The following is a 24668-nucleotide window of genomic DNA, read 5'->3' as shown; positions in this document are numbered from 1 at the left end:
TTATTCTATCCCACATGAGAACTAGAAAAAGAAAAAAAGTGTATGTAAAGAATGACAGCTACACACCACCAGCCACAAAGGCATACCACAAGATTCTGCAACCTTTCAAGCCAACCCATGGCAGCTCTACTTTCAAGTCATTAATAATCTTCATTTACTTTTATTGAGTATTTTCCAGGCTAGACAATTGCATAGTGTGTGTATATTAGCAATTACTTTAGAAAGTTCCTGTTGGGGTAATGTTAAAGTAACACTCCAGACACTCTCTGATGACACATTCCCAGAACTTTGTTAGCACAAGAACAACATACATAACAACTTTAAGAGATTTCTTTCACAGCCCTTGGACAATTTCCCCTCTACCCACCCATCTAGCTTCTAGCACATAACGGATGTTTCTTCAAACCCTCTCGAGTTTACCTAACATTATGTTTGATCTCATCTAAGATGTCCCCAAATACCCATAGCTCTAGTTAGACTTTCCTTAACCAGGGCAAACGTTGTTGTCCTATCTATGAATGTAAATACTTTGGCAAGGACAGATTGGTGGCATCATCTATGGCACCCAGAACCAGACTCTCTCTGCTACTATTACAAGACAACTACTGCTCTAAACACAAAGGGGGGTGGGGGTCTTTTATCATGCCTCTTACTCCAGGAACTGGCGAATAAACCTTCATTTTGCAACTTTTTAAATGCCATTGCAACTAAATTTAGTTGGTGTTTCTACACCGCCCTCACCACTTTCCGAAAAGAGGGCGTGGTGTGATCGTGGTGTGGGCAGGCCATCGGCCCTGATACATTTACCATCCCTTATGCCAGTTTTCTGGCATGAATGATGACTGATTTGTTGTAGATTTCAATCTAGGTGCATGGACTGTGAACAGATGCAACTCATCATAAATGACACACATCCTCTGGCAGTGCAGGGGATATCAAGAGAAAATGTCAATCTTGATAACTCTCCCCCAAAATAATTACCCTATTTTTCTTATAAAGTGAATACTAGTGAGTGCTTCCATTATGGAAGTGCTCACTAGTATGCATTAGGTGCCGGGAGCCGGAAAGAGCTTCCGATACTCCCCAGGTGTTGTGTGCAAGTGCTTCCGATACTGGTCTTTTTTGCTGGGGCCGGTGCTGCACTTTCCTGACCCCGTACAGCGTCAGGACGTTGTGCGCGCACTATGACCTGACGCTGCACGCTGTCAGGTGACAGTGCAGCACCGGCCAGAGAAGGGCAGAGTGACTTCTGCTGGAGATATAGAGGAGCCGTGGCGCAGGAGAGGTAAGAGTTTTTATTTTATTTTGATCTGAGGTCTGATGGGGGTATCATCTTAAGGGCTGATCTGAGGTCTGATGGGGGTATTACCTTAAGGGCTGATCAGAGGTCTGATGGGGGTATTACCTTAAGGACTGATCAGAGGTCTGATGGGGGTATTACCTTAAGGGCTGATCTGAGGTCTGATGGGGGTACTACCTTAAGGGCTGATCTGAGGTCTGATGGGGGTATTACCTTAAGGGCTGATCTGAGGTCTGATGGGGGTACTACCTTAAGGGCTGATCAGAGGTCTGATGGGGGTATTACCTTAAGGGCTGATCTGAGGTCTGATGGGGGTATTACCTTAAGGGCTGATCTGAGGTCTGATGGCGGTATTACCTTAAGGGCTGATCTGAGATCTGATGGGGGTACTACCTTAAGGGCTGATCAGAGGTCTGATGGGGGTATTACCTTAAGGGCTGATCTGAGGTCTGATGGGGGTATTACCTTAAGGGCTGATCTGAGGTCTGATGGCGGTATTACCTTAAGGGCTGATCTGAGGTCTGATGGGGGTATTACCTTAAGGGCTGATCAGAGGTCTGATGGGGGTATTACCTTAAGGGCTGATCTGAGGTCTGATGGCGGTATTACCTTAAGGGCTGATCTGAGATCTGATGGGGGTACTACCTTAAGGGCTGATCAGAGGTCTGATGGGGGTATTACCTTAAGGGCTGATCTGAGGTCTGATGGGGGTATTACCTTAAGGGCTGATCTGAGGTCTGATGGCGGTATTACCTTAAGGGCTGATCTGAGGTCTGATGGGGTCTGACATAGAGGGCTGATGGGATTCTGACATGGAGGGCTGATAAGGGGGTCTGATATGATGCCCTGATATTTATGGGGGTCTGATCTGAGGATCTGATATGAAGTCTGATAAAAAATATTTTTTTATTTTTTTCCTCCTGGGGTGCGTCTTATCATCGGGTGCATCTTATAAAGCGAAAAATACAGTAAATAATTGTTGAAAGTTTACTCCATAATTAAGTTCTGCCATTAAAACGAATAAAGAAACAACACATCTTACCGCTGACTTTGCTCATTCCCAGGACAATATCTTCATAAACTGGTAATAAAAGAAAACATTAAATCACATACAACTGAGTACAGATATATTACACTTTACCATGAGATATAGAATTGGCTACAGATGAAAATAACCATAAACCATTAGTTAAAAAGTGTTGTATATCTACTGTTTTAGTCAAGCATGAGATGAGTGTGACACACAAAAAAGCCATGCATTAATCTTCCTCATTGCACAAAACGTGCCAGGTTTGTTATTGGACTTTGTTTATACAGCAAAACCCTAATTGCTGTTTCAAGAAAAATGTTTAGTCAGGTAAATGTCAACCAAAAGCTGGATGGTTATTACAGTGATACAAAAACAGTTAAGATGAAAATTTTACACTAAGACAGAGATACATAAATGAATATTTTTATGGGAAGTGACATGATGTGAAATAGAGTTTTTTTTTTAACCACAGCATCAATGAAATATTAAAGGGCATTTCTGAGATTTCAATATTGATGACCTATCCTAAAGTCAACCCTTGGCCAAGCATTGCAGCTCCTTCAAATAGCTGATCGGCGGAGGTGCCAGGAGCTGGATCCCTACTGATCAGAAAGTGATGACCTATCCTGAGGACAGGTAACCAATTTGTAATTTCTGGAAAATCCCTACTGTGTTCCAATCAATAGATATGTGCTATGCGCACTTCTACAAGCATTTTTTTAATTTATTTTTTAGTCTTTTTTTATTGCTGCCATTGCCCTACAGAGCAAGCAATAGAAAGTACTGGTGGCATGGCCAAGTAAAAGAAGAAATCATAGGCTTGAAAATATAAAGCATGAGGTCATCATTGAAGGGATTCACAGCTCATAACCCCTGTGTTAGTAATAAACTGCTGTTCTGGAGGACTTTGCATGACTATGCATTACATGATTTGATTGGGAAACATGTTATACTACATGTGCGGGCACCTACATCCTTCCATGCTGCTCTCAGCTGATCCTCAGGAAAAGCAGGAGCCAGACCCACTACAATAAGCTAATACCAGTGAGGTCCTCAATTCAGGACAAACTATTGAAGCTCAAAATGAAGCACTTCACCATCCTACATTTAGAGTGCTGCAATCAGTAACATACAGATATGCAGATCAAGAAAGACAGAGGAATACTTTGCTGAGCTATGTATTGAAAATAAATTACATTTAATCGCATATTAACCCTTCCTAACCCATGCTTTACATGTACGGCGCTGGACAGGTCTTCAGAGGCAGTGCCTATGGGCCAATAGTTGATGGCTTTCTGCTGTTTCCAACAGTAGAAACCCTGGGCTAATGTCTGTGATCTGCGATAACACCAATCACAGACAGTTAAACCTTTAGATGCCATGGTCAATTATGACCATGGCATCTGAGGCGGCTTTCCCCAGAAAGAACTGCACTCCTGGGGTGCGAATGGCTAGCCAGTAAATAAAATGTGATCAAGGAGTCATACACACTCTGTTATGTTATCAATAAAAACAACATAATCACCCCTCACACAGCTCCATAGACTTAACTATAAAAAGTTATGGAGGTTAGAATATGGTGATGCAAAGAAAAAAATGTTTTCCAAAGTCTTACTTTTTTTTTTAAGTATCAAAACACAAGAAAAACTATATAAATGTAATATTGCTCTAATCTTACTGATCAGAAGAATGAAGATAATAGGACAGTTTTAATGTCACATCGTAAAAATAAAACCCATAAAACTATGGCAGAATCTCAATTCTTTTCCAATTTCACCTCATTTTAAATTTTTTTCCAGTTTCCCACTACATCGTATACAAAAAATGGTACCATTAGAAAGTATAACTTGCCCCTCAAAAAGAAGCCCTCATACAGCTACATTAAAGGAAGAAAAATAAAATAAAAATTATGGCTCCGGGAAGGCAGGGGGTGAAAAATAAAAACGAAAAAATCACCTGGGGATGAAAGGGTTAAACTCTTAATAGGCCTCTCTAGCTAACAACATTAGGGATTGCAGTACTCGTCAATTTGCTGTCCTCTTTTTTACAGCAAGCAAAATTGCTCTGCCCTGAATGGAGGCACAATACATCTTATTTCTAAGCTTGGATAACAGAGCGGGCACGGCCATATTTTTTATTTCTATGTCAGTGTGTATAATGATTAAGTGACTAAATGGTGTCCTTGCAGTAAGTTGTGTCCCTATGTGTTTGGGCATTTGGCCATAATCAATGTACAGTCTACAGACCAAGGTGAGTATTATACATGGTAGAATTAAGCAGTGCATCTCTGTCCTTTACCGTCAGGATAATTTAACATCACTGCGCTCTATTCTTCTTCCGAGATATCTCATGCAGTAAAGAGAAATATGTGTTTACCTTTTCCAGAGAGTTCAAGAATAGATATATCTTGGCCTCTATCATCTTTCAATGTAGCCTTATATTCACCTTGATCTTTTTTAGTCAGCTGGAAATGTAATAGGAAAGAGATAAAGTTTTACATTGGAATACAAAGTTATAGCAATTAATATTAGAGCAAGATGCTAAAGGAAAGCATGCAATTATTTATGTCAGTGGATATTACAGTGGTATGTTGCAAAGCAAAACCAGTATCTTCTGACCACTGGTGGCACACACTGCAGGTTCTTTTAATTTGGGTTTAATTTCTTTCAAAGACTACCCCCCCCCCTGCCTCCCCTTCATACACAGACACACACACACACTTCATCATCATCTTTCATACAGTAGATACCATTTTTATTTTCACATTATCATCTCGTTTCCCTTCTTGTTGCACATATTGCATTTTCTTATTTTCTTGTTTTTACATACATGTCATATGTGATTTTCTTTCAGATGTAACCGTTTTTTCACTCATCACTTTTTTTTTTTACATTTTCATTTTTAACCATTTCACAGTATTTTATTTTTTTATTGCATCATATACACTAATATGTGTGTATATATATATATATATATATATATACACCTTTTTATTGGAATAAGAATTTTGCTCATGCATTCAATTAGTTATTCAATCACTTATTTACTCGCATGATAATAATCTATTGATTATCATGTATTTTCACTATGGATACATTTTTAAACATTTATATGAATTTTAATATTTTTGCATATTTTTGGGGCATTATATTATTTATTATGTATTATTATCATTATTATGTCATTTATTTTATTGCACTGTTATAATTGAATGTAGCGGTCGGTATATATCATGTATATGTATGTATGTATATATCATGCATTTATACATATTACTATTATTATAATTTTTTGATGAATAAATAATATGTTTTTTCATAATTTTTATATTTCTGCCTATTTTTGTATACAAATGAATGTAGGTCCCAGTAATGGCTAACCTCCAGCGCTCCAGCTGTGGTAAAACTATGACTCCCAGCATGCTCTACTCATTTCTATAAAGTTCTAAGAACAGCCAAGCAAGTGCACATCTTGGTAGTTGTGGATTTACCACAGCTGGAGTGCCGGAGGTTAGCCATCACTCTACACAGATAATTTATGTGATGTATACTCTGTTTTGATCAACAGATGGCACTGTTGCTCCCCCTGGGCTGTGCGCTGCTGTCTGGTTACAAGTCCTTCTGGCCCTGTGTCTTGAGTCATGGCGCTCCCATGTGAGTGGTTTTATCACATTGAGAGGGTTAGAAATGTTATAGTCTGTGGTTATGGGATCGCCACCAACATCAAGGCCATATATTATTTTTTCATTGGTGATGGTCTGTGTAAATATCTTGTCAGCAGTGGTGATGCCACCCCTTGATGAAGACACGCTAAAACACATGTCGAGGTTGGCACCACCTTGGACTGTGAGACACATTATGAGTATTATATGATTTCATCTGCATTTTCATTCTTACACACTTTGTTGTGCAGTTGGTTTTTGGGTTGATCATCACACATGTACTATATAATTTATTTTTCATTGCTCTATATATTTAACCGTTCATTATTTATTTGCACTTGCACGTCTCTCCACTCCAGTGATGCTGCTTTTAATCCTCCATTTTTTTTAAAGGGGTATTCCGGTTAACTAACTTCATTTTTTAAAAACTGCGTTAAGGCTGCAAGCTGTTACCCAACTAGAGCCCATACCTATACATATAACCAGAGCTTCAATTTACCTTGAAATCCATTTGTCTATCTCCTGTGTGAGCCTGCAACACACTGAGAGTATAATGACGTCTGATCTTTCCTCACAAAACTACAATCCCCACAATCCCTAGCTTCCCTGCTGTGAGTTTGTGCTTGTTCATGAGTGTTGATGTTTACTGATTGGCTGCCTGATATACAGTCCGGTCATGCCCCCTCTTTGTTTCACAAGACATTTAGCTAGAGAATTGGTAGCAACACACTGAGCATGCTCGACCTAACAAAAGCTCAGAACTACAGGTCGATGCCATGGTAATGTATGAGGAAACACAGTAGGTAGCAGAGGAAGAAAACTACTTTTATAACTACTGAACGGTAAATATGTGAAATTTACATTATATTAGGTAATAATTGATGATGAGTTATATTTATGGTAACCGGAATACCTCTTTAATTTCTGTGTTTTTATGGTGTTTTTGGCGTTGACTGGTTTCCTGATAGGTAATTGTCTGTATTTTGCAGCTATAGACAAGTCCTTTATTTGTTCAAATACATTTTTGGCCCATCTATAATTTACTATTCACAATTTGTGATACCACGATCTACATATAGAATTCACATCACATTTTTTTTTACCTATTACTAAACAAAAAAAAAGCAGACTCTATTTTATTAATCCTATGCAACTCCTTCAACTTGGTCCACATATTGGATATTTATTTTGTAACCTAATCTGGAACAAATCATATAAGACCATACCCTAGGAATACGGAAGATGCAAACTCCTTGCTGCAGATTTGGAACATCCAGGGCTTCAGTTGGTATCTCCTCTTTATACCACTTAAATACTGTTTCCTTCTTTGTGTTTGCTACCTGTAAAAGCAAGGTTATTAATAATGAATCTTCTCAATTAGAATTACATTAAATTACAGCAGTCATTCATTAATTTGTTGATATTCCTTATTGTTAAAGGGATTTTCCAATAGTGGAATATTGATGACATATCCTTAGGACATACTCGAGCATCAATCCTGCCAGACTGGTTGTTTATGGGCCCATCAGAGGAAATTTCGGGGCCAACCCCTATATCACCAATAATGTCTAATTTGTTTTGAAAGAAACAAATAGACCCTACTGGCAAGTCAAGTAATTATCTCCAAAGGCAGCTCCAAATAGTTCTCTTCTCACGGAGCTTTGGGGCTCACAATTGCATCAGTGGGATTCTCTGGTATTCTAGTGGGCTAGGCCAACCCTGGGCATCAATATCTGATCAGTGCTGACTCCAGCGCCTACGCTAATAAGCTGATTTAGGAGGTGACAGCACTCCAGTGAGAGCCATGGCCTCTTCCTAAACCTGTGATGTTACTTTTTTTTAAATCAAATGGCCCATTTACAGCTTAGTCTTATTCAAGTGAATGAGCCTTGGCTGCAATACCAATCACAGCCACTACACAATATGCACTGTAATTGGGATGCTGTGGAGGCTGCAACCCTCACCGGAGTGCTGCAGCCTCTTCAAACAGCAGATCAGTGAGGTTGCTGGGAGTTGAACCCCCACCGGGCAGTTATTGATAACCTCTCTTGAGGATAGTTCATCAATATTAAACTCCAAGAACACCCCGTTAAAGGAACATTGATCTAGAACGTAAAATGTAGTCAGATGGATAATATTTTCATGTAGATCATACTGAGCCTATTGCAGTAAACCTTTGCAAGAGAATGTATTCAAACCCATGTAGGGGTCTCAATGTGGCAATAATTGAAAATAACAAGGGTTGTCCAGCAGTATAATTTTTTGGGGGCTTACAGTGTCCTAAAAATATAAAGAAACCATACTTACCTATTAGCTGTTGCTGTTGTTCTGAAGCTGCTTCAGTCCCTGCTGCTCTCCACTTCCTGGACCCAGAAGGTTACTCAGGAAATGCCAGACAAAGCCCACATGGTCAATTACTGGCCATAGCAGTTAAAGTGATTGACTGCATGAGCCTTTCCTGACATTTTTTAACATGTCCTGCTAGGACCAGAAGAGCAGCAGAGACAAGAGCAGTGCTGGAACAGCAGTGGCAGGGGATCGCTGAAGGCCAGTATGGCTTAGGCCTCTTTCACTCGGCTGTTTTTTTTTTCCGTTTTGCGGGCCGTTTTTTGCGGTCCGTATACGGAACCATTGATTTCAATGGTTCCGCAAAAAAAACGGAATGTACTCCATATGCATTCCCTTTCCGTATTTCCGTTTTTCCGTTCCGTTTTAACATAGAACATGTCCTATATTTGGCCGCAAATCACGTTCCGTGACTCCATTAAAGTCTATGGGTCCGCAAAAAAATGGAATGCATACGGAAGTGCATCCGTATGTCTTCCGTATCCATTCCGTTTTTTGCGGATCCATCTATTGAAAATGTTATGCCCAGCCCAATTTTTTCTATGAAATTACTGTATACTGTATTTGCCATACGGAATAACGGAACGGAAAAACAGAACGGAAACGGAAACACAACGGAAACAAAAAACGGAACAACAGATCCGTTTAAAACGGACCGCAAAACACTGAAAAAGACATACTGTCGTGTGAAAGAGGCCTTACTGTCTATTTTCAACACACTGTGAGCCATATATAAAAAATAATAAGTGGAGGTTTTCCATGAGAGACTGGATAAAAAAAATTTAGAATTTGCTGTAGAAAAGGTAAGACTTGTGTATATTAGTTATATCTACCTTGAAGGCTTCTGTATGTGTAGAGTGTAGAAGAATGTAAAATATAAAATTAACAAGAATGTAAAATATTAAATGGTATAAAAGAGAATAGGTGTGCATAGAATGAAAAGCCTCTTCCACACCGTCAGTAGTTGGTCAGTATTTGTGCATCAGTATTTGTAAGCTAAAACTATGAGTGGGTCCAAAACACAGAAGAGGCACAAATATTTCTATTATACCTATTCTCTCTAGGTTCCACTGACCAAATACTGATGCAAAATACTGACCAAATACTGACAGTGTGAAACAGGCCCAAGGGATACTGGAATGAATAGCAAGACGTAAGTTAATTGGACAAGTGATGTATTGTGATGGTTGAATAAGGCAAATTGAAAAAGATTTAACTAGTAATAAAATCTACTAGATGATGTAAGGAAAATAATAAAATATGTTTCAATAAGTGTGCCAATATGGAGGGGAATTGTGAGAGTACATCAAACATTTTTTCCAACATTTTAATACTAATGACCTATTCCTAGGATAGGTCATCAGTATCTGATCGGTGGGGGTCTGATACCTAAGACCCTCGCCGATCAGCTGTTTGAGAAGGCACTGACACTCCTGTGAGCACTGTGGCCTTCTCGCAGCTTACCAAGCACAGCACCGTACATTGTATAGTGGCTGTGCTTGGTATTGCAGCTCAGACCCATACACTTCTATGGGGCTGAGCTGCTCCTAGGCCACGTGACCGATGAATGTGTCGTCACTCGGCCTAGGAAAACCAGAGAGAAGTCCTCTGTGCCGCTGCCTTCTCAAACATCTGATTGTCGGGGTGTCGGATCCCAACAATAGCCCCACGAGGAAAACCCCTTTAAATATTAACTATAATAGAAGAACTGTATTGTTTGCATAATTTCAAAAGTAGCTATGATTAACATTACTGTGTGCTCGTTGAAGAAGCTTAGAGATACAATTTCCCTGGTAGAAAATAAGTTAATGGATACACACCTTGCAAACAAGCAATACTTCACATTCCTCTGTGACCTCCCAATACAAATATTCCAGAAAATGAGGACCTGTGGATTATACAAATACATCTAATGAAGACACATTTACATATATCCTAAGGATACATTGCATCAATTGTATTCTACAATTAGTGATAAGGGCTGAGGGAATAATCTTGAGAAATAATTCATTACAGTGTAGATAGCAATAGTGACCGCTGAGTACTGCAAATAAAGACTTGCTGTATGCTGAATGTGAGAATAAAGAAGTCATGCATGATGAAAGAACTCCTTATAATGAGAAGAGATTTAATTTTAAATGAAAGATAAAACTTTTCTCTAAGGACATTAGCATAATATGAAATAGAAATAATCATTCTCTAGTAAATAAAAGTATGTTATGTACCTTTTTTCAGAAATGTCTGTTTCTTATGTAAATGAATGCACAATAGTTATTGTTTGCTTTATGTTTTTCTCAGTGTGCATATAGTTTACATAGTATTACACATACTAAGGTAAATTAAGGTAAAGTATCCTATCACTGAGCTGTAAAGTATCCTATCACATGGGGCACTGATTTAGCATGCCCTTCTCTCTGTAACTTATCTCTCACACACACATATCACTATATACATAACTCAACATTGAAATTGCAACACCAAGAAGGAAAAGTCATAGAATTATGGAAGTCACAGGATCGATAGACATGTTAATGATGTGCACAAGATCAAAAAATGGAAACAACATTTTCAAAACATCCCAATTTATTCAGTACTGAGTAAGAACGTCATGTACAGAATTACATGCACTTACACGCCTTGGTATGCTACCAATAAGGTTATTAACAGTTGTCTGAGGAATGTTCTGCCATGCTAAATGCACTTGAGCACGCAAATCATCAAGATGCGCAACTGCCAGCTCCCTTTGCAATTGTCAACCAATGACATCCCAGATGTACTCGATGGAGACAAGTCCTGAAATGTTGCAGACCATGGTAGCACATTTTGGCCATGCAAGCTGCTCAGAGTAGCACAAGCAACATGTGACCTGGTGTTGTCCTGTTGAAAAATAGCTCTTAGGACACTTCGGAAAAACGGCCATACCACTGGCTCCAAATCAGTGTAACACCTGAGCTGTTAGTGTACCTAAAATGAAGACTAGAGAGATCTGACTACCATCATTTTGCCACCCCACACCATAATCCTGAGAATAGGACCTGAGTGAGGTTTTCTTTTGAAAGCATCTTCATGGCTTTGCCTAGTTCATCTCCAGACCAATTTCTGGCTATGACTGCATCTGACAAAAGTGGGATTCATCACTGAAGAGGATAGACCTCCATTCCAAGTCTCCATTGCCATCTTGCTGCGTATCATGATAGTCTTTGAGAGCAGGGGCATGAAGATAATGGGATACTGGATGTCTGGCTCGTAGCCCTATGTTGTGCAAATGCCTTCTGAGGTATGGTGTAGAGGTATGGTGTAGACACTGTTTGCCGCCCTAGGCTTGGGATGCGATCTGCAATTTTACTTGCAGTACACTATGCCCCAGTCATGTTATCAGGCAATCCATCTGTGCAGAGATTCTCCTCTGTGAATCTCTTAATGTTATTCCAATTTTTTGTTGTTCTCCCAACCAATGAGACACACAACATTGAACAGTGCTGACATCTTGGTCTAGGCATGTAGTAGTCTTCCAGAGTGATAAACCAAGGATTCTGTTCCCCTCAGTTTTTAACAAGTGGGGAAACCTGGCAGGCTGATGAATTGTAAACATCCCACGATCATCCCACAGAACTTGATCCGATTTTTTAGGTTTCAAACAGCAAAAACCAACTTGATTTGCAAAACTTTATTGTTTGTCCTTTTTTGTGTTGCAATTGCAATGTTGAGGAGTGTGTGTGTGTGTATGTATATATACTCATTTATATTATAATAGAAAATTCCACGGCACTCCCAAGGTTGTGAATCAAGAGTATTGTTCTTTAATCACCAATGCGGCGTTTCAGTCCGCAAGCAGTACCAATAAGAGGACTGAAATGTAACATTGGTGATTAAAGAACAATACTCTTGATTAACAACCTTGGGAGTGCCATGGAATCTTTTATTATTATTTGCATTGGAATATTAAATTTATGGTTATGCCTATATAGGTCTATAAGTAAGTAGCGGAATAGTGTAATGTAGAGATATTATATCCATGGTATGGTACATGCTGAACTGAAAACTCCTCCTGGTAATGTATACTCTGAGGTTGTGCATGACACTGAGTCTTACTAAATTTCTCCCGATATGTGGTGGAGGAGGGCCTCATCTTAGTGGGAGCCCCCCAGTAGATGGACTATTCTGACTCTTGTAACCCTTATTATAGCCCTACATATAGTGGTAGTGATCTTTGTGTCCAATAAAAATGGACCCATGCATAGCTCACTATTTGAGGTTAGTTTTTTTTGCATGAGAGCAGACAAAGGGGTCAGTTGTTTTTCCTGTGTGTAGTCTGTGTCAGGTATAGCAGTTGATTCCCATTAGGCCTCTTTCACACTACCAGTTTTTTTTCCGTTTTGCGGGCCGTTTTTTGCGTTCCGTATACGGTCCGTATATGGAACTATTCATTTCAATGGGTCCGCAAAAAAAAAACGGAATGTACTCCATATGCATTCCGTTTCCGTGTTTCCGTATCTCCATTCCGTGCAAAGATAGAACATGTCCTATATTTGGCTGCAAATCACGTTCCGTGGCTCCATTAAAGTCAATGGGTCCGCAAAAAAAACGGAATGCATACGGAAATGCATCCGTATGTCTTCCGTATCCGTTCCGTTTTTTGTGGAACCATCTATTGAAAATGTTATGCCCAGCCCAATTTGTTCTATGTAATTACTGTATACTGTATATGCCGAATGGAAAAACGGAACGGAAAAACGGAACCAAAATGGAAACACAACGGAAACAAAAAACGGAACAACGGATCCGTGAAAAACGGACCGCAAAACACTGAAATAGCCATACGGTAGTGTGAAAGAGGCCTTAAACTGAATGTATCTGAACTGCAATACTAGGCACATTCCATGGGCTGACACATTACCGCTACTGGAAAAGCTGTAGATTTTTTTTTCGACTCCTTGACAACCCACTTATGCCAAAAGATTTTCATTGATAATGTTTTACAGCCACTAGCAAGGTAACATTTTGCACGGTAACTGCATCACATTAAAATGATCAACTATGTTATATTAAATATACGAAATGTGTGAATAATTATATCCTATAAAACGGCAAGCAAATAATTTTAAAAGGCTTGATATGATGAGATTGTAGAAAATACTTTCATCTGAGCTATTTGCAAAAAGAAATGAATAGACACTACTTTTCCACTTTACGTTAAGTCTAATGGTGTGTGTTCAAATTCCATTTTAAATGATGAATTTCTGCAATTATTGAATACAAAATTTATAGGATAATTTTTTGCAATTTACTGCCAGCTGTACCATGGTAATGAACCTGCTTCTTTAAAGCAGGTATAATATGGATAACAATTTAACCCTCACAACTCTTAAATGGAAGATTATTTGCTGCTCAGAATCCATTCATATTTTATTAAGATTTATAATACCGTGTGAATTTATTTGAAAACTAATTTTATAAATACAAACAGACAGATGTATCCAGATTTTAGGTTTAGGTGTGAATAGATTGAAAATTACAGCACTTGGTCTGAAATATGTATGTGTCGGGAAAAGTGGGTGAAGCTTTAAAGTTGCGCAGAGCATTAATTATTTATGAAGAACACTAGTCCCAAGCTTGTGTTGATTTTACCTAATGTCGGGTTGAGCAAAATGGTATGCGACCTGTTGGCAAACTTGGCAGACGCTATATGAGGGGAAAATGCTGGTACGCTGCTTACATGTTGCATTAACATTATGTTTGGGAGTGGTTTATCTTAAATATTAGTCCTTTGTGTCTTACTACACCGTACCTTGTTTCCTGATATATTCCTTTCTCTGAAATTCAGCTTCAGCCAGTAGTGCCTTGAATGCTGCAAAAACATGTCAGGTCATCACTGTTATTAAACAAGTAGTGACACAGTGTATCATGAAGACTGATTTCAGATTAATACATACTGTAGAAATTTGTAATATTTTTAGGAAAATAAATAAAATGAATAACCAATCGGAAATAGTTAAAGGTTATGCATACAAGACCATCAATAGAGACGCAGAGATTTGAATTTGCTACACAATTGTATACAGTAAAAAATATATAGGGGGTCAGTTACTATACTGAAATCCGCCTAAATTAGGCGTAATTTAGGTGCAGATATGACTTTGCCAGGTTCCCTTGAGGTCTAAAATTGTGTGGTCGGGGAAGGGGACGGCCTGGCAGGCCTGTCTTATTTATAATTTTCTACAACTGTTTTAGGCGTAGAAAATTGTCTAAATGTAAAACAGCTTGGAAGCTGTCTTTTACATTTAGAACTGGTGCTGGATACACCGAAGTTATGTATAGACCGGCACCTCTTCATAACTTCTGCTGAACAACCGCCAGCTATGGGCCTTTATTAAGACCGACGTCTAAAATGCCGGTCTTGATAAATGTGCCCCATAATATGAAATCTACAAGTTACTGTTCATTTGAGCATATTAAGCTTATAAGAAAACAGTGTGCTACTTTCATGCACTGCTCATTGTGGCATGAACACTTCAACTCAAAGACAATGTAGGGCAGAGTAGCTTCACACAGAGTGTTTTGGAGTAAGTTTTGAGGCAGATTTTCCTGCTGTTTTTTCAGCCAAAGACAGAAGTAGATCCAGCAGGACAGAGAAGTCGAAATGCTTCCTTTATATTTTAAATTCCTACCCATAGAATCCATAAATTGATAACATGTCAGAAAGTGTCAGATTTAGATAATAGCTAGGGACAACTTCATGTAAGTGCAAATCACTTACCATCTCCAATGAGAACTAATGAAGACTGGTTCTTGGCTTTGCCATCCTGGAGTTGTACTGTATAGGTACCCTCATTTTCTACTGTAAATCTGTCCATTACCATCTCAATAATGCCAGTAGATCTATCTAACTTTATACGATGGTTCTGCAAAAGGTGAAACATTAGAATTTATCTTCCAACCATATAGCGCAAAAAATATATTGCCAGGTAACTATCGTCATTCAATTTCCCTTAGAATCTATCAATTGAGTTTACATGGTTGTACAGGATTCCAGAAAAAACACCATACATGTCCTTGGGTTGTGTCTGGTATTACAGCTCAGCTCCATTGAAGTGAATGGGGCCTTGGGTTTGGCACAATTTTTGGAAGAAAAAAGCCACATTTTAGTAATACTGTACAATGCCTTAAAACAATGGGTATATATGAATAAAGAGATGATACCTTTGAAAAAGGTGACAAGCATGCCCTCTGTATCAAGTTATGTGAAAAAAGGCAGGCACATTAGAGGGAATCTGTCACCAGGGAATTCACTAAGAAACCAGGCCTAATGCATTGTAAGGTTACTGAGATAAATGTAATGACTCATTTGACTTTATTCACATATGATAGTGAAAAAGAACGTTAAATCCATATGAAAATGAACAGTTAAGTGCACAGAGGGCAGATCCAATTCATTCTGTGCACTCTTGTTCCTTCTCCTTTCTCTGCCAGCTCCTCCCTCTCCTTCTTGATTGACAGGGCCAGGTGACAAGATGACTATGCAAGAACCTGGCCCTGTCAATCATGAAGGAGAGGGATGGGCTGGCAGAGAAAACAAGAGTGGTTTCAGTCTGCCCTCTTAACTGTTCATTTGTATATGGATTAGATGTATTTTTTCTCCAAAATGAGACAATATATAATAAAGTGGATGCCGATATGCAGTATCATTTCAACAGATTTTGCTTAGGGCTACTGCTAAATGCATTATTTATGTAGCTCCCATAGTTTTCAGCCATTAACCCTTGTGCTGTGATCTGGACTCTTCTTCTGGGTAACTACAAAGCCTCTACCTCTAGGCTCTTTTCAAGGGAATGCTGACCCATGGGGGTCAAGAGACACACCAAGTGGTCAAGAAAAAATGTAGTCAGGGACATACCAAGGTCAGAGTAGGCAGACTTTGTGTAATCCAATAAGCAGTTTGATGTCAGTGTGGGCAGTTCAGGGTCAGTATAGAGATCTTGATAAAAATTGATTGATTATATTAATAATATAGTAAAGTTCATCAGTATAGTGTCCTATTTACTTTTCTTATCGTCTTTCCACAACTCTTTACAGCAGGCTCCGATATAGAATCCCCAGCCACCCCTCATATCTGTCCATCAGTCATATAAAGCATAACTGTAGGCATTTCTCACACGTAGGGGCTTCTGTCTCTTCAGTATATTCTTGACTTACCTATACAGAACTTCCATCTTACTTGAGTATTAATATAGATGATGTCAATAAAGTGTGTAATGAATCCTTTACATTAAATACCAGTTATCTTTATAGCACATCATATTTAACAAGACAGAAGTCAGGTCAGGCAGCAAAGGGTCAAATCCAGAAGTCAGGCAGAAGTTGATACACAGACAGGAAAACAAGCTAATAACACACCTTAGAACCTATTGCTAAGGCACCCTCCCATGGAAGAAAGTGCCTTAAATACCACAGGATGGCCAGTCAGTTGCTTGGGTCCACACACAGACTCTTTAAGAGCTATGGGAAGAGTGTGCTCACTCCCTACCCTATGGGCACAAACAAGAGGCATGCCTTGGCCTGCGTGGAGTAAACAGAGTGTAATGGGGAGCTGGCGATGCGCTTGCTCCCTGCAGCACCGCCAGCATCCTATCCCTGAGGAGGAGCGGGAACATGGCCGGCATCCTCATCTCCATAGTAACAAGGGGGCTGGGAAGACCCGGCCGTGCATGCCTCCTCAGCATGGCCGGCGTCCTTCATCCCCTAGACAACGAGCAAGGGGAGAACTGAGCTTCGATGGCAATGAGTCGGCGCTCAGGTGCTTAGGTCCGATGGACATGGGTCACGTGACGCTGGCCACATCACGTGACCCATCAATTAGACCTATTTAAACAGGTAACCTGCTGGCCATAGGTTGCCTGTGATTGGTCTTATTACCTCACTAGTGTTCTCTGCATGTGTGACTTTGTTTGTTTGACTTCGGCTTGATTTGACCTTGACCTGGTGTTATCCCTTGTACTGACGCAATCTCTTGGATCCTGACCTCGGCTTGTATTGACATTGATTTTGTATTAACCCTTTGTGCCTGTGTTACCTCCTGGCTCTTGACCTTGACTTCTAGTTGTTCTTGTTGTGGTACTTTCCCAGCCTGGGAAACTTTGCTCTTCTAGGCGTCTTATTCATAATTTGTCAGGTCCGGAATGGAAGTCTATGAGGGATTACTTGAAAGAGAGTTTACAAAAAGATGTCTCCTATGGGGGCGGAGTTTTTCTTTGTTGGAAAAAAGCATGGTGGACTAAGACCATGTATTGATTATAGAGAGCTAAATAAGATTACTGTTAAGAACCAGTACTCTTTGCCTCTAATCCCAGACCTGTTTAATCACGTTCTTGGAGCTCACTGGTTCACTAAACTTGATCTCAGGTGGGCCTTTAATCTTATTCTAATCAATATCCCTGAGAGTCATTATGAATATTTGGTGATGCCGTTTGGTTTAAGTCAGGGATGCTCAACCTGCGGCCCTCCAGCTGTTGTAAAACTACAACTCCCACAATGCCCTGCTGTAGGTTGATAGCTGTAGGCTGGAAATGCTGGGAGTTGTAGTTTTGCAACAGCTAGAGGGCCGCAGGCTGAGCATGCCTGGTTTAAGTAATGCTCCGACGGTTTTCCAAAATCTTGTCAATTATATTTTTAGGCAATTTATTGGAAAATTTATGATTTTTTGTTTAGATGATATTCTGATTTATTCATCACTAGACAGGTACTGGAGGTTCTTCGAGAGAACCGATTATTCGCAAAAGGTGAGAAGTGTATATTTGGAGCGCAGGAAATTTCATTTTTGGGATATATTCTCACACCCCAATATTTTAAGATGGATCTGGGGAGGGTACAGGCTATTTTGGAATGGGTGAGACCCTCCTCTCTTTAAGTGTTACAACGCTTTCTGGGTCTTTCTAATTATTACCAGAAGTTTATTAAAAATGTTTCTATTATTGCAAAGCCTCTCACTGACTTAACTAAGAAGGGATGAAGATATTGGTAATCGAGAGTTACTTGCTATTAAATGGGCATTTGAGGAATGGCGTGATTTTTTGGAGGGGGCTCAACATTGTGTGACGGTGCTTACTGATCATAAGAATTTAATGTTTTTGGAACCTGCTAAACGTTTGAATCCCAGACAGGCTAGGTGGGCATTGTTCTTAACACGCTTTAACTTTTGCATTACTTTCAGGCCAGGAAGTAAAAATGTCAAAGTTGATGCCCTATACCAGAGTTTTTGTGCCTTTCAGTCTCCTGATACTCCGCCAGAACCTATTTTTCCGGCAGGTATCATTGTGGCTGCGGTCTCTTCCAATTTGACGACAGAGATTACTGCGGGACAACACTTGGCTCCGTTACAATCCCCTAAAGATAATTTGTTTGTCCCTGGTCATTTGCGTCTCCAACTATTAGGTGAGTGCCACAATTCAGTTTTTGGTGGGCATCCTTGCATTAATGCCACCAAGGAACTAGTTTCGAGGTTTTACTGGTGGCCCACCTTGTCTAGAGATATCCAGTCATATGTGTCCTCTTGTGAGGTTTGTGCCAGGTCAAAGACTCCTAGGTTCCGTCCGGTCGGTGAGTTGCGACTGCTGCCTATCCCTAGTAGATCTTGGTCCCATATTTCCATGGATTTTATTACCGACTTACCGGTTTCAGAGGGTAAGTTGTTTGTGTGGGTAGTCGTTGACAGGTTTAGCAAAATGGTTCATTTCATTCCTCTGTCAAAATTGCCCAATGCTAAAACTTTAGCTTCCCTTTTCATGGACCAGGTAATGCGTCTACACGGAATTCCGGAGAATGTGGTTTTGGATAGAGGTGTTCAAGTCGTCTCAAAATTTTGGAGGGTCTTTTGTCATAAATTTTATATTTCTCTGTCTTTTTCTTCATCCTTTTATCCTGAAACCAACGGTCAAACTGAACATTTAAACCAGTCTCTGGAACAGTATTTGAGGTGTTACGTCTCCGACAACCAGCATCTTTGGGTGAAACGTTTGTCCTTGGCTGAATTCGCCATTAATAATCAAGTGAACTCATCTACTGGTATGTCTCCCTTCTTTTGTAATCTTGGATATCATCAGCGATTTAGATCATTCTCACCGTCTTCCTCTCAGATTCCTGAAGCTGATTTGGTAGTTAAAGAACTGTGCACAGTCTGGGCCTAGGTTCAGACGAACCTGAAAAAAGCCCAGGAGGTTCAAAAGATTAATACTGAAAAAAGGCTCTCTAGAGGGGTGTAGTTTGGGTTGGGAGACAAGGTGTTTTTATCCACCAAGAATTTGGATCTTAAGATACCTTTGGGTAAATTTGCACCTCGATTTATTGGCCCTTATGAGATTATTGACATCATTAACCCTGTGTCTTTTAAGTTACTGTTACCTGACTCCTTTCGCATTCATAATGTTTTTCACAAAGCTCTACTCAAAAAGTGTGTGTCGCCTGTGTCTCCTGCGCAGAAATCTGCACCGTCAGTGGAGGTTGCCAGTCAACTAGAATATGAGGTTTCTAGAATCCTTGATGTGAGGAAAGTTCGTAATTCTTTGCAATATCTAGTTCACTGGAAGGGTTTTGTCCTGAAGAGAGGTCTTGGGTGCCAGCGAGTAAAATGCATGCTACGAGGTTGGTGAGGAGATTCCATTTTTCTCACCCAGAAAAACCGACACCAGTGATTATGGGTCCGGTGGACCCTCATGGAAGGGGGGTACTGCAACGGGGAGCTGGGAACGCGCCCTAAAATTATGGAGGAGCAAGGATGCGGCTAGCGTCCTCGTCTCCATAGTAACAAGGGGGCAGTGAGGACCCGGCCGTGCACGCCTCCTCAGCGTGGCCGGCGTCCTTCATACCCTAGACAACGAGCAGGGGGGAACTGAGCGCCAATGGCAATGAGTCGGCGCTCAGATCTGATGGACATGGGTCAAGTGACGCTGGCCACGTAACATGACCCATCAATTAGACCTATTTAAACAGGTAACCTGCTGGCCTGTGATTGGTCTTATTACCTCACTAGTTATCTCTCCATGTATGACTTCATTTGTTTGACTTCAGCTTGTATTTGACCTTGACCTGTTGTATCCCTTGTACTGATGCGATCTCTTGGCTCCTGACCTCGGCTTGTATTGACTTCGATTTTGTATTAACCCTTTGTGCCTATGTTACCTCCTGGCTCTTGACCTCGACTTACAGTTGTTCCTGTTGTGGTAATTTCCCAGCCTGGGAAACTGTGTGCCTTTGTTTGTTTTGTCTTTGTCGTTTGTTTTCTTCCCTCGTTATTTCCTTCCTTTAGGCCCCTGCACTTACTTAAGCTATGGACTGCTTCCCAGTTGTACCCCATCAATTAGGATGAACCATGCAAGTAGGTAGGGATAGAGGAGTGGGTGGAGTTTAGGGCCGCACTTATCCCTACATTTTCGTGACACAGAGAAGTGCTATCCTGGATGCCTGTCCAAATGAGTATGAGGGAAAAGATGCTTGCGGCTTCTACCTTCCAGAGAGCAGGAGTGGTGGAGCAGATAAGGAATGTGGCAGCCATGTCCACTGAGAGGAGTGAAGCAGAGGTGGCCATGGACACCGGTCATAACACAACAAATCTCAAAGTATAATTGCATTCAGCTGGGCAAGTACTGCAAAACATTTTTCCTGGTTTCAGTGAATTCTATGTAGACAGGCTACTTTTAACAAAATAGCGGTGGAGATGATTTTAGACATAAATATAATTTAAATTTCTATGTGCAATGACAAGACCAACTACAATTATATCCCCTATCCACAAGATAGGGGATATGCATCTGATTGGTGCGGTTCGATCACTGGAACCAATCACAATACTTACTATCCTTGGTTAACAATCACACAAAGAATAAATGTAGTGGAACAACCTATTTGATATCAGTAAATATAATCTGTCATCTCTTTAACTGACAGTGTCCACAAAAAGATTTAAATTTATTTCTGTTTACAGTGATGCTGCCCAGGTTTCATAGTTGTCCAAGTGTATATATTTTATGGTAATTTTCTGCTACTGTCATTTGTATTAAAGGTGCTACCAGACATCACAGTGGTGCTGCATTTTCAATGTAATAAAATAATGCATGAATGCATGAAAACAGAAATACTCAATTATTGTTCTGCTGTTAGGACTAAGGGAAAACAGATTAATGTTAGAAAGCAATGCTTGTGTGGGTGTTTTTTTATTTTTTCTTGCACACTTTTTTTCCCCATACAAAATGCAGCACCACCACATGTGTTGCAGAACTTTAATATTGTGCAATACAGCAGAAAAAAATTAAATGCAATAAGTCATTAAAGGGGTAGATTGCATTAGACAATACTTGTCTCTTAGCACGACCATGCTGAGTCCGGAAACCACTCTCTGTGTGAAGTCCTATGCCCCGGACCGACCATGGCTCCCCTGACCTGAACTGGCGGCATTATAGTGTTTTATGAAATAGTCAGTTTCTATCAGTTAACAGATCTGTTGTATTGTACTCATATCATTATGTGAGCACAGTACATTAGACCTGTAATCTGGCATTAACTACATCATACAACTATAGTTAGTTTGGGTCAGGGAGCAACGATCAGTCTTGGAGATGCAGCCAACACATGGACCATGTTTCCTGGACCAAGCAATGTCTTGTGAATCAGCTCTTAGAAAGGTCCCCCCAAAATAAAACAAAAAGAACAGTAGATAATTAATAATGTCTTCACCACGGGTTACAGAAACTGAAAGGAGAGAATGGTGATACTTATTAAAATGTAACTTTTAATCAGTCAGGTTAATAATAGTCCCTTAAGGTGTGTGTCAAAATAAACAATATTCGGCTGCTCAGAGTACTCGATAAAACTCTAGCATAAAGATGCACGGTGTCACCAAAAGAATAATAACCGATAGTCCTACATGTCCGGATGAACCGTATTATCTGGTAGGACTATCGGTTATTATTCTTTTGGTGACACCGTGCACCTTTATGCTAGAGTTTTATCGAGTGCTTTGAGCAGCCAAATATTGTTTTTGTTTTGACACACACCTTAAGGGACTATTATTAACCTGACTGATTAAAAGTTATGTTTTGATAAGTATCACCATTTACTCCTTTCAGTTTCTGCCCCCCAAAATAAACCAATCACAGCATGTCCCACTGCTGAGGCCCTCCAAAAATTAATTGTATCCTGTGATGTAACCTGTCAGCAAATAGTCACAGTTCCTGTAGCTCCACCACAGGAGAAACTAATTATTTTACACATCTGTGATTAAATTCAATAGGCTGTCTATGTAATGCACGTAAGGTTCCACACTGCACGGGAAGTTCTCTGCACATTTTGGATAATATTGATTGTCCTGAATGGAGGACCCCTGTCTATAAAGGACCTACTGATATATTAGATCACAGGTTTTGTAAACTAGCCAACTCGTTTAAACAAGTGTTTGCCAGACTGGACTTTTCCCTTTTGGAACAAATATTCAACTTTTAATCCAGTTTTACAGAACCCAGTTTTTAGTAAAACTGTGCAAATCCTTATTGCAGCAATCTATATGCTATTGATGGCTATATCTACATAAGCATTGATTCTTTGCCCTAATAATGGCTTAATAACAAATGTAGTACATGCATCCCTGACTCATTTATTATTATTAGGTTATGGGAGCTTATAAAATGTTTATACCATTAGTTCTGTCGCTCTTACTGACAATAATCAGCAATAATTGGAAAGTCTTTTATCTATTATGGAACACAATAAGACTTTCAGCCAACCATCAAAAAGCTCATGCCGTCATGTTACAGAAACATTGTTCTAGTGAAGGAGAAAACAATTTTATCTCCTCCTTAAGGGAAAACAGAAATATATTTAGAGATTATGTAACAGATCAATATTAGCTGTGGATTATTAGACAGATCAATATCCAAATGCCTACACACTTCCTTTCGGCAATAGGAAATAGCAAAATCTTTTGTTGATATTGTTGTATATTAACGGTTTATTTTGTGAAGCAAGACATTGGATTTTGGAAGACCAGATTCATTTTCTGCTAGTGCTATGCAGCTGTGGTTTGAATTGTCTTATTATATCGAACAGCAATTGGTATAAGTCTTCTTGAGGGACCTATATTCCATTCCATTGCAATAAGATATATTAAGAAGTACCAGGGTAACATATCCTTTTTTTTTTTTTATAACACTACATTGAAACGCTTAAGGAAAATATCCAGCATACAAACCTCACTATCTTTGATCTCCAAATCGTTCACAACAAACCTAAAGGTTGCATCTGCAGATAAGTTGTGGGCTTCCAACCAGAAGCGTACTTTGCCTTTATCCAAAATCTCATAGGCCAGTTCTGACTTCAGAGGAATAGCTAGAAGTAAAATGCATACACAATGTAAGTCAAGGAAGCAATAAGAACAAAATTATAAGAGTTACAAACATTGAAACTTGGATTATGCCTGATCTGGGCCAAATGAAATCCACTTAAATGACTGGTATGAATAAGAAAACCTGCTTTTTTCCATAAACCATGCTACTTTCCCTTGGGCTGTTTCTGCTGTTCCAGCCCTCTTCACTTAAATGGTGCTAAACATAAAGTATTAACCAAGTGAAGTTATTTCTGGTGAACAAATTCCACATTTGAAGGATAACATTCTGACAGATAGCCCTCAGCATCTGCCACTTTCTCAGTATGTCTTGTAAAAACCAAACTTGTATGTTTTTTTATTAGAGTTTGTGCTCTGAATGCCAAAATTAGAAAGTAGACTTAAAAGAGTGGCACAGTATTAAAAAATAAAAAGGTCTACTACCTTTCCAGAAGCAGGGCCACTGCATGGGCTATGTCTGGTTCACCTTAACATAATCTGATAATACATGGTGTCATACTTTTGTTAGATTGTATTTTCTAAAGTCTTTGCTTGAACTCTCCTTTAGCTATAATGAGCAATTCCATGTATCTAGGATATGTTATCTCTTACTAATTACTGGGGGTCGGACTGCTGGGAAGCACCACCATTTGTATAATGAAGGCGCCAAAATTGTGACTCTTTCAGACTTTTCCACCACACAGTGCCGCAACTGTCCATGCTCTATGCTGAAACCGCACCTCAGCACCATTAATATTAGTCAAATTAACTAGAGACAAGTTCTTTCTAAGGCTTATGTACTTAATAGTTTTTGTATCCAGGTCCAATCTGCATTTTTGGCAGATAGCACATGGACCTATTGATTTCACGTGCAGTCCGCATCCGTATGTTGGTCCCACAAATTTATAAAATTCTATTCATGTCCATACTGCGGACAAGTCCATGTATAAACACCACTGTGTTCTCT

General features: G+C 39.7%; 1 protein-coding gene across 6 annotated transcripts in view; it reads right to left on the bottom strand.

The window, feature by feature from the left end:
* MYOM2 (myomesin 2) overlaps positions 1–24668 on the bottom strand; it is a 446804-nt gene that overhangs the window by 272823 nt on the left and 149313 nt on the right. For all 6 annotated transcript variants that reach the window (XM_040428545.1, XM_040428541.1, XM_040428544.1 and 3 more), the window contains 7 exons: positions 23570–23706; positions 15095–15239; positions 14126–14185; positions 10158–10225; positions 7218–7331; positions 4707–4794; positions 2343–2381 (listed from right to left, as the gene is read on the bottom strand). In XM_040428545.1, the coding sequence (XP_040284479.1) occupies positions 2343–2381; positions 4707–4794; positions 7218–7331; positions 10158–10225; positions 14126–14185; positions 15095–15239; positions 23570–23706 (651 nt within the window). The remainder of the gene's footprint in view (positions 1–2342; positions 2382–4706; positions 4795–7217; positions 7332–10157; positions 10226–14125; positions 14186–15094; positions 15240–23569; positions 23707–24668) is intronic.

The sequence above is a fragment of the Bufo bufo genome, chromosome 4 (assembly GCF_905171765.1).
Source record: "Bufo bufo chromosome 4, aBufBuf1.1, whole genome shotgun sequence".
NCBI classification, from domain to species: Eukaryota; Metazoa; Chordata; class Amphibia; order Anura; family Bufonidae; genus Bufo; species Bufo bufo.
Note: the sequence above shows the minus strand (reverse complement) of the source record. Positions and strands in the feature narration are given on the sequence as shown.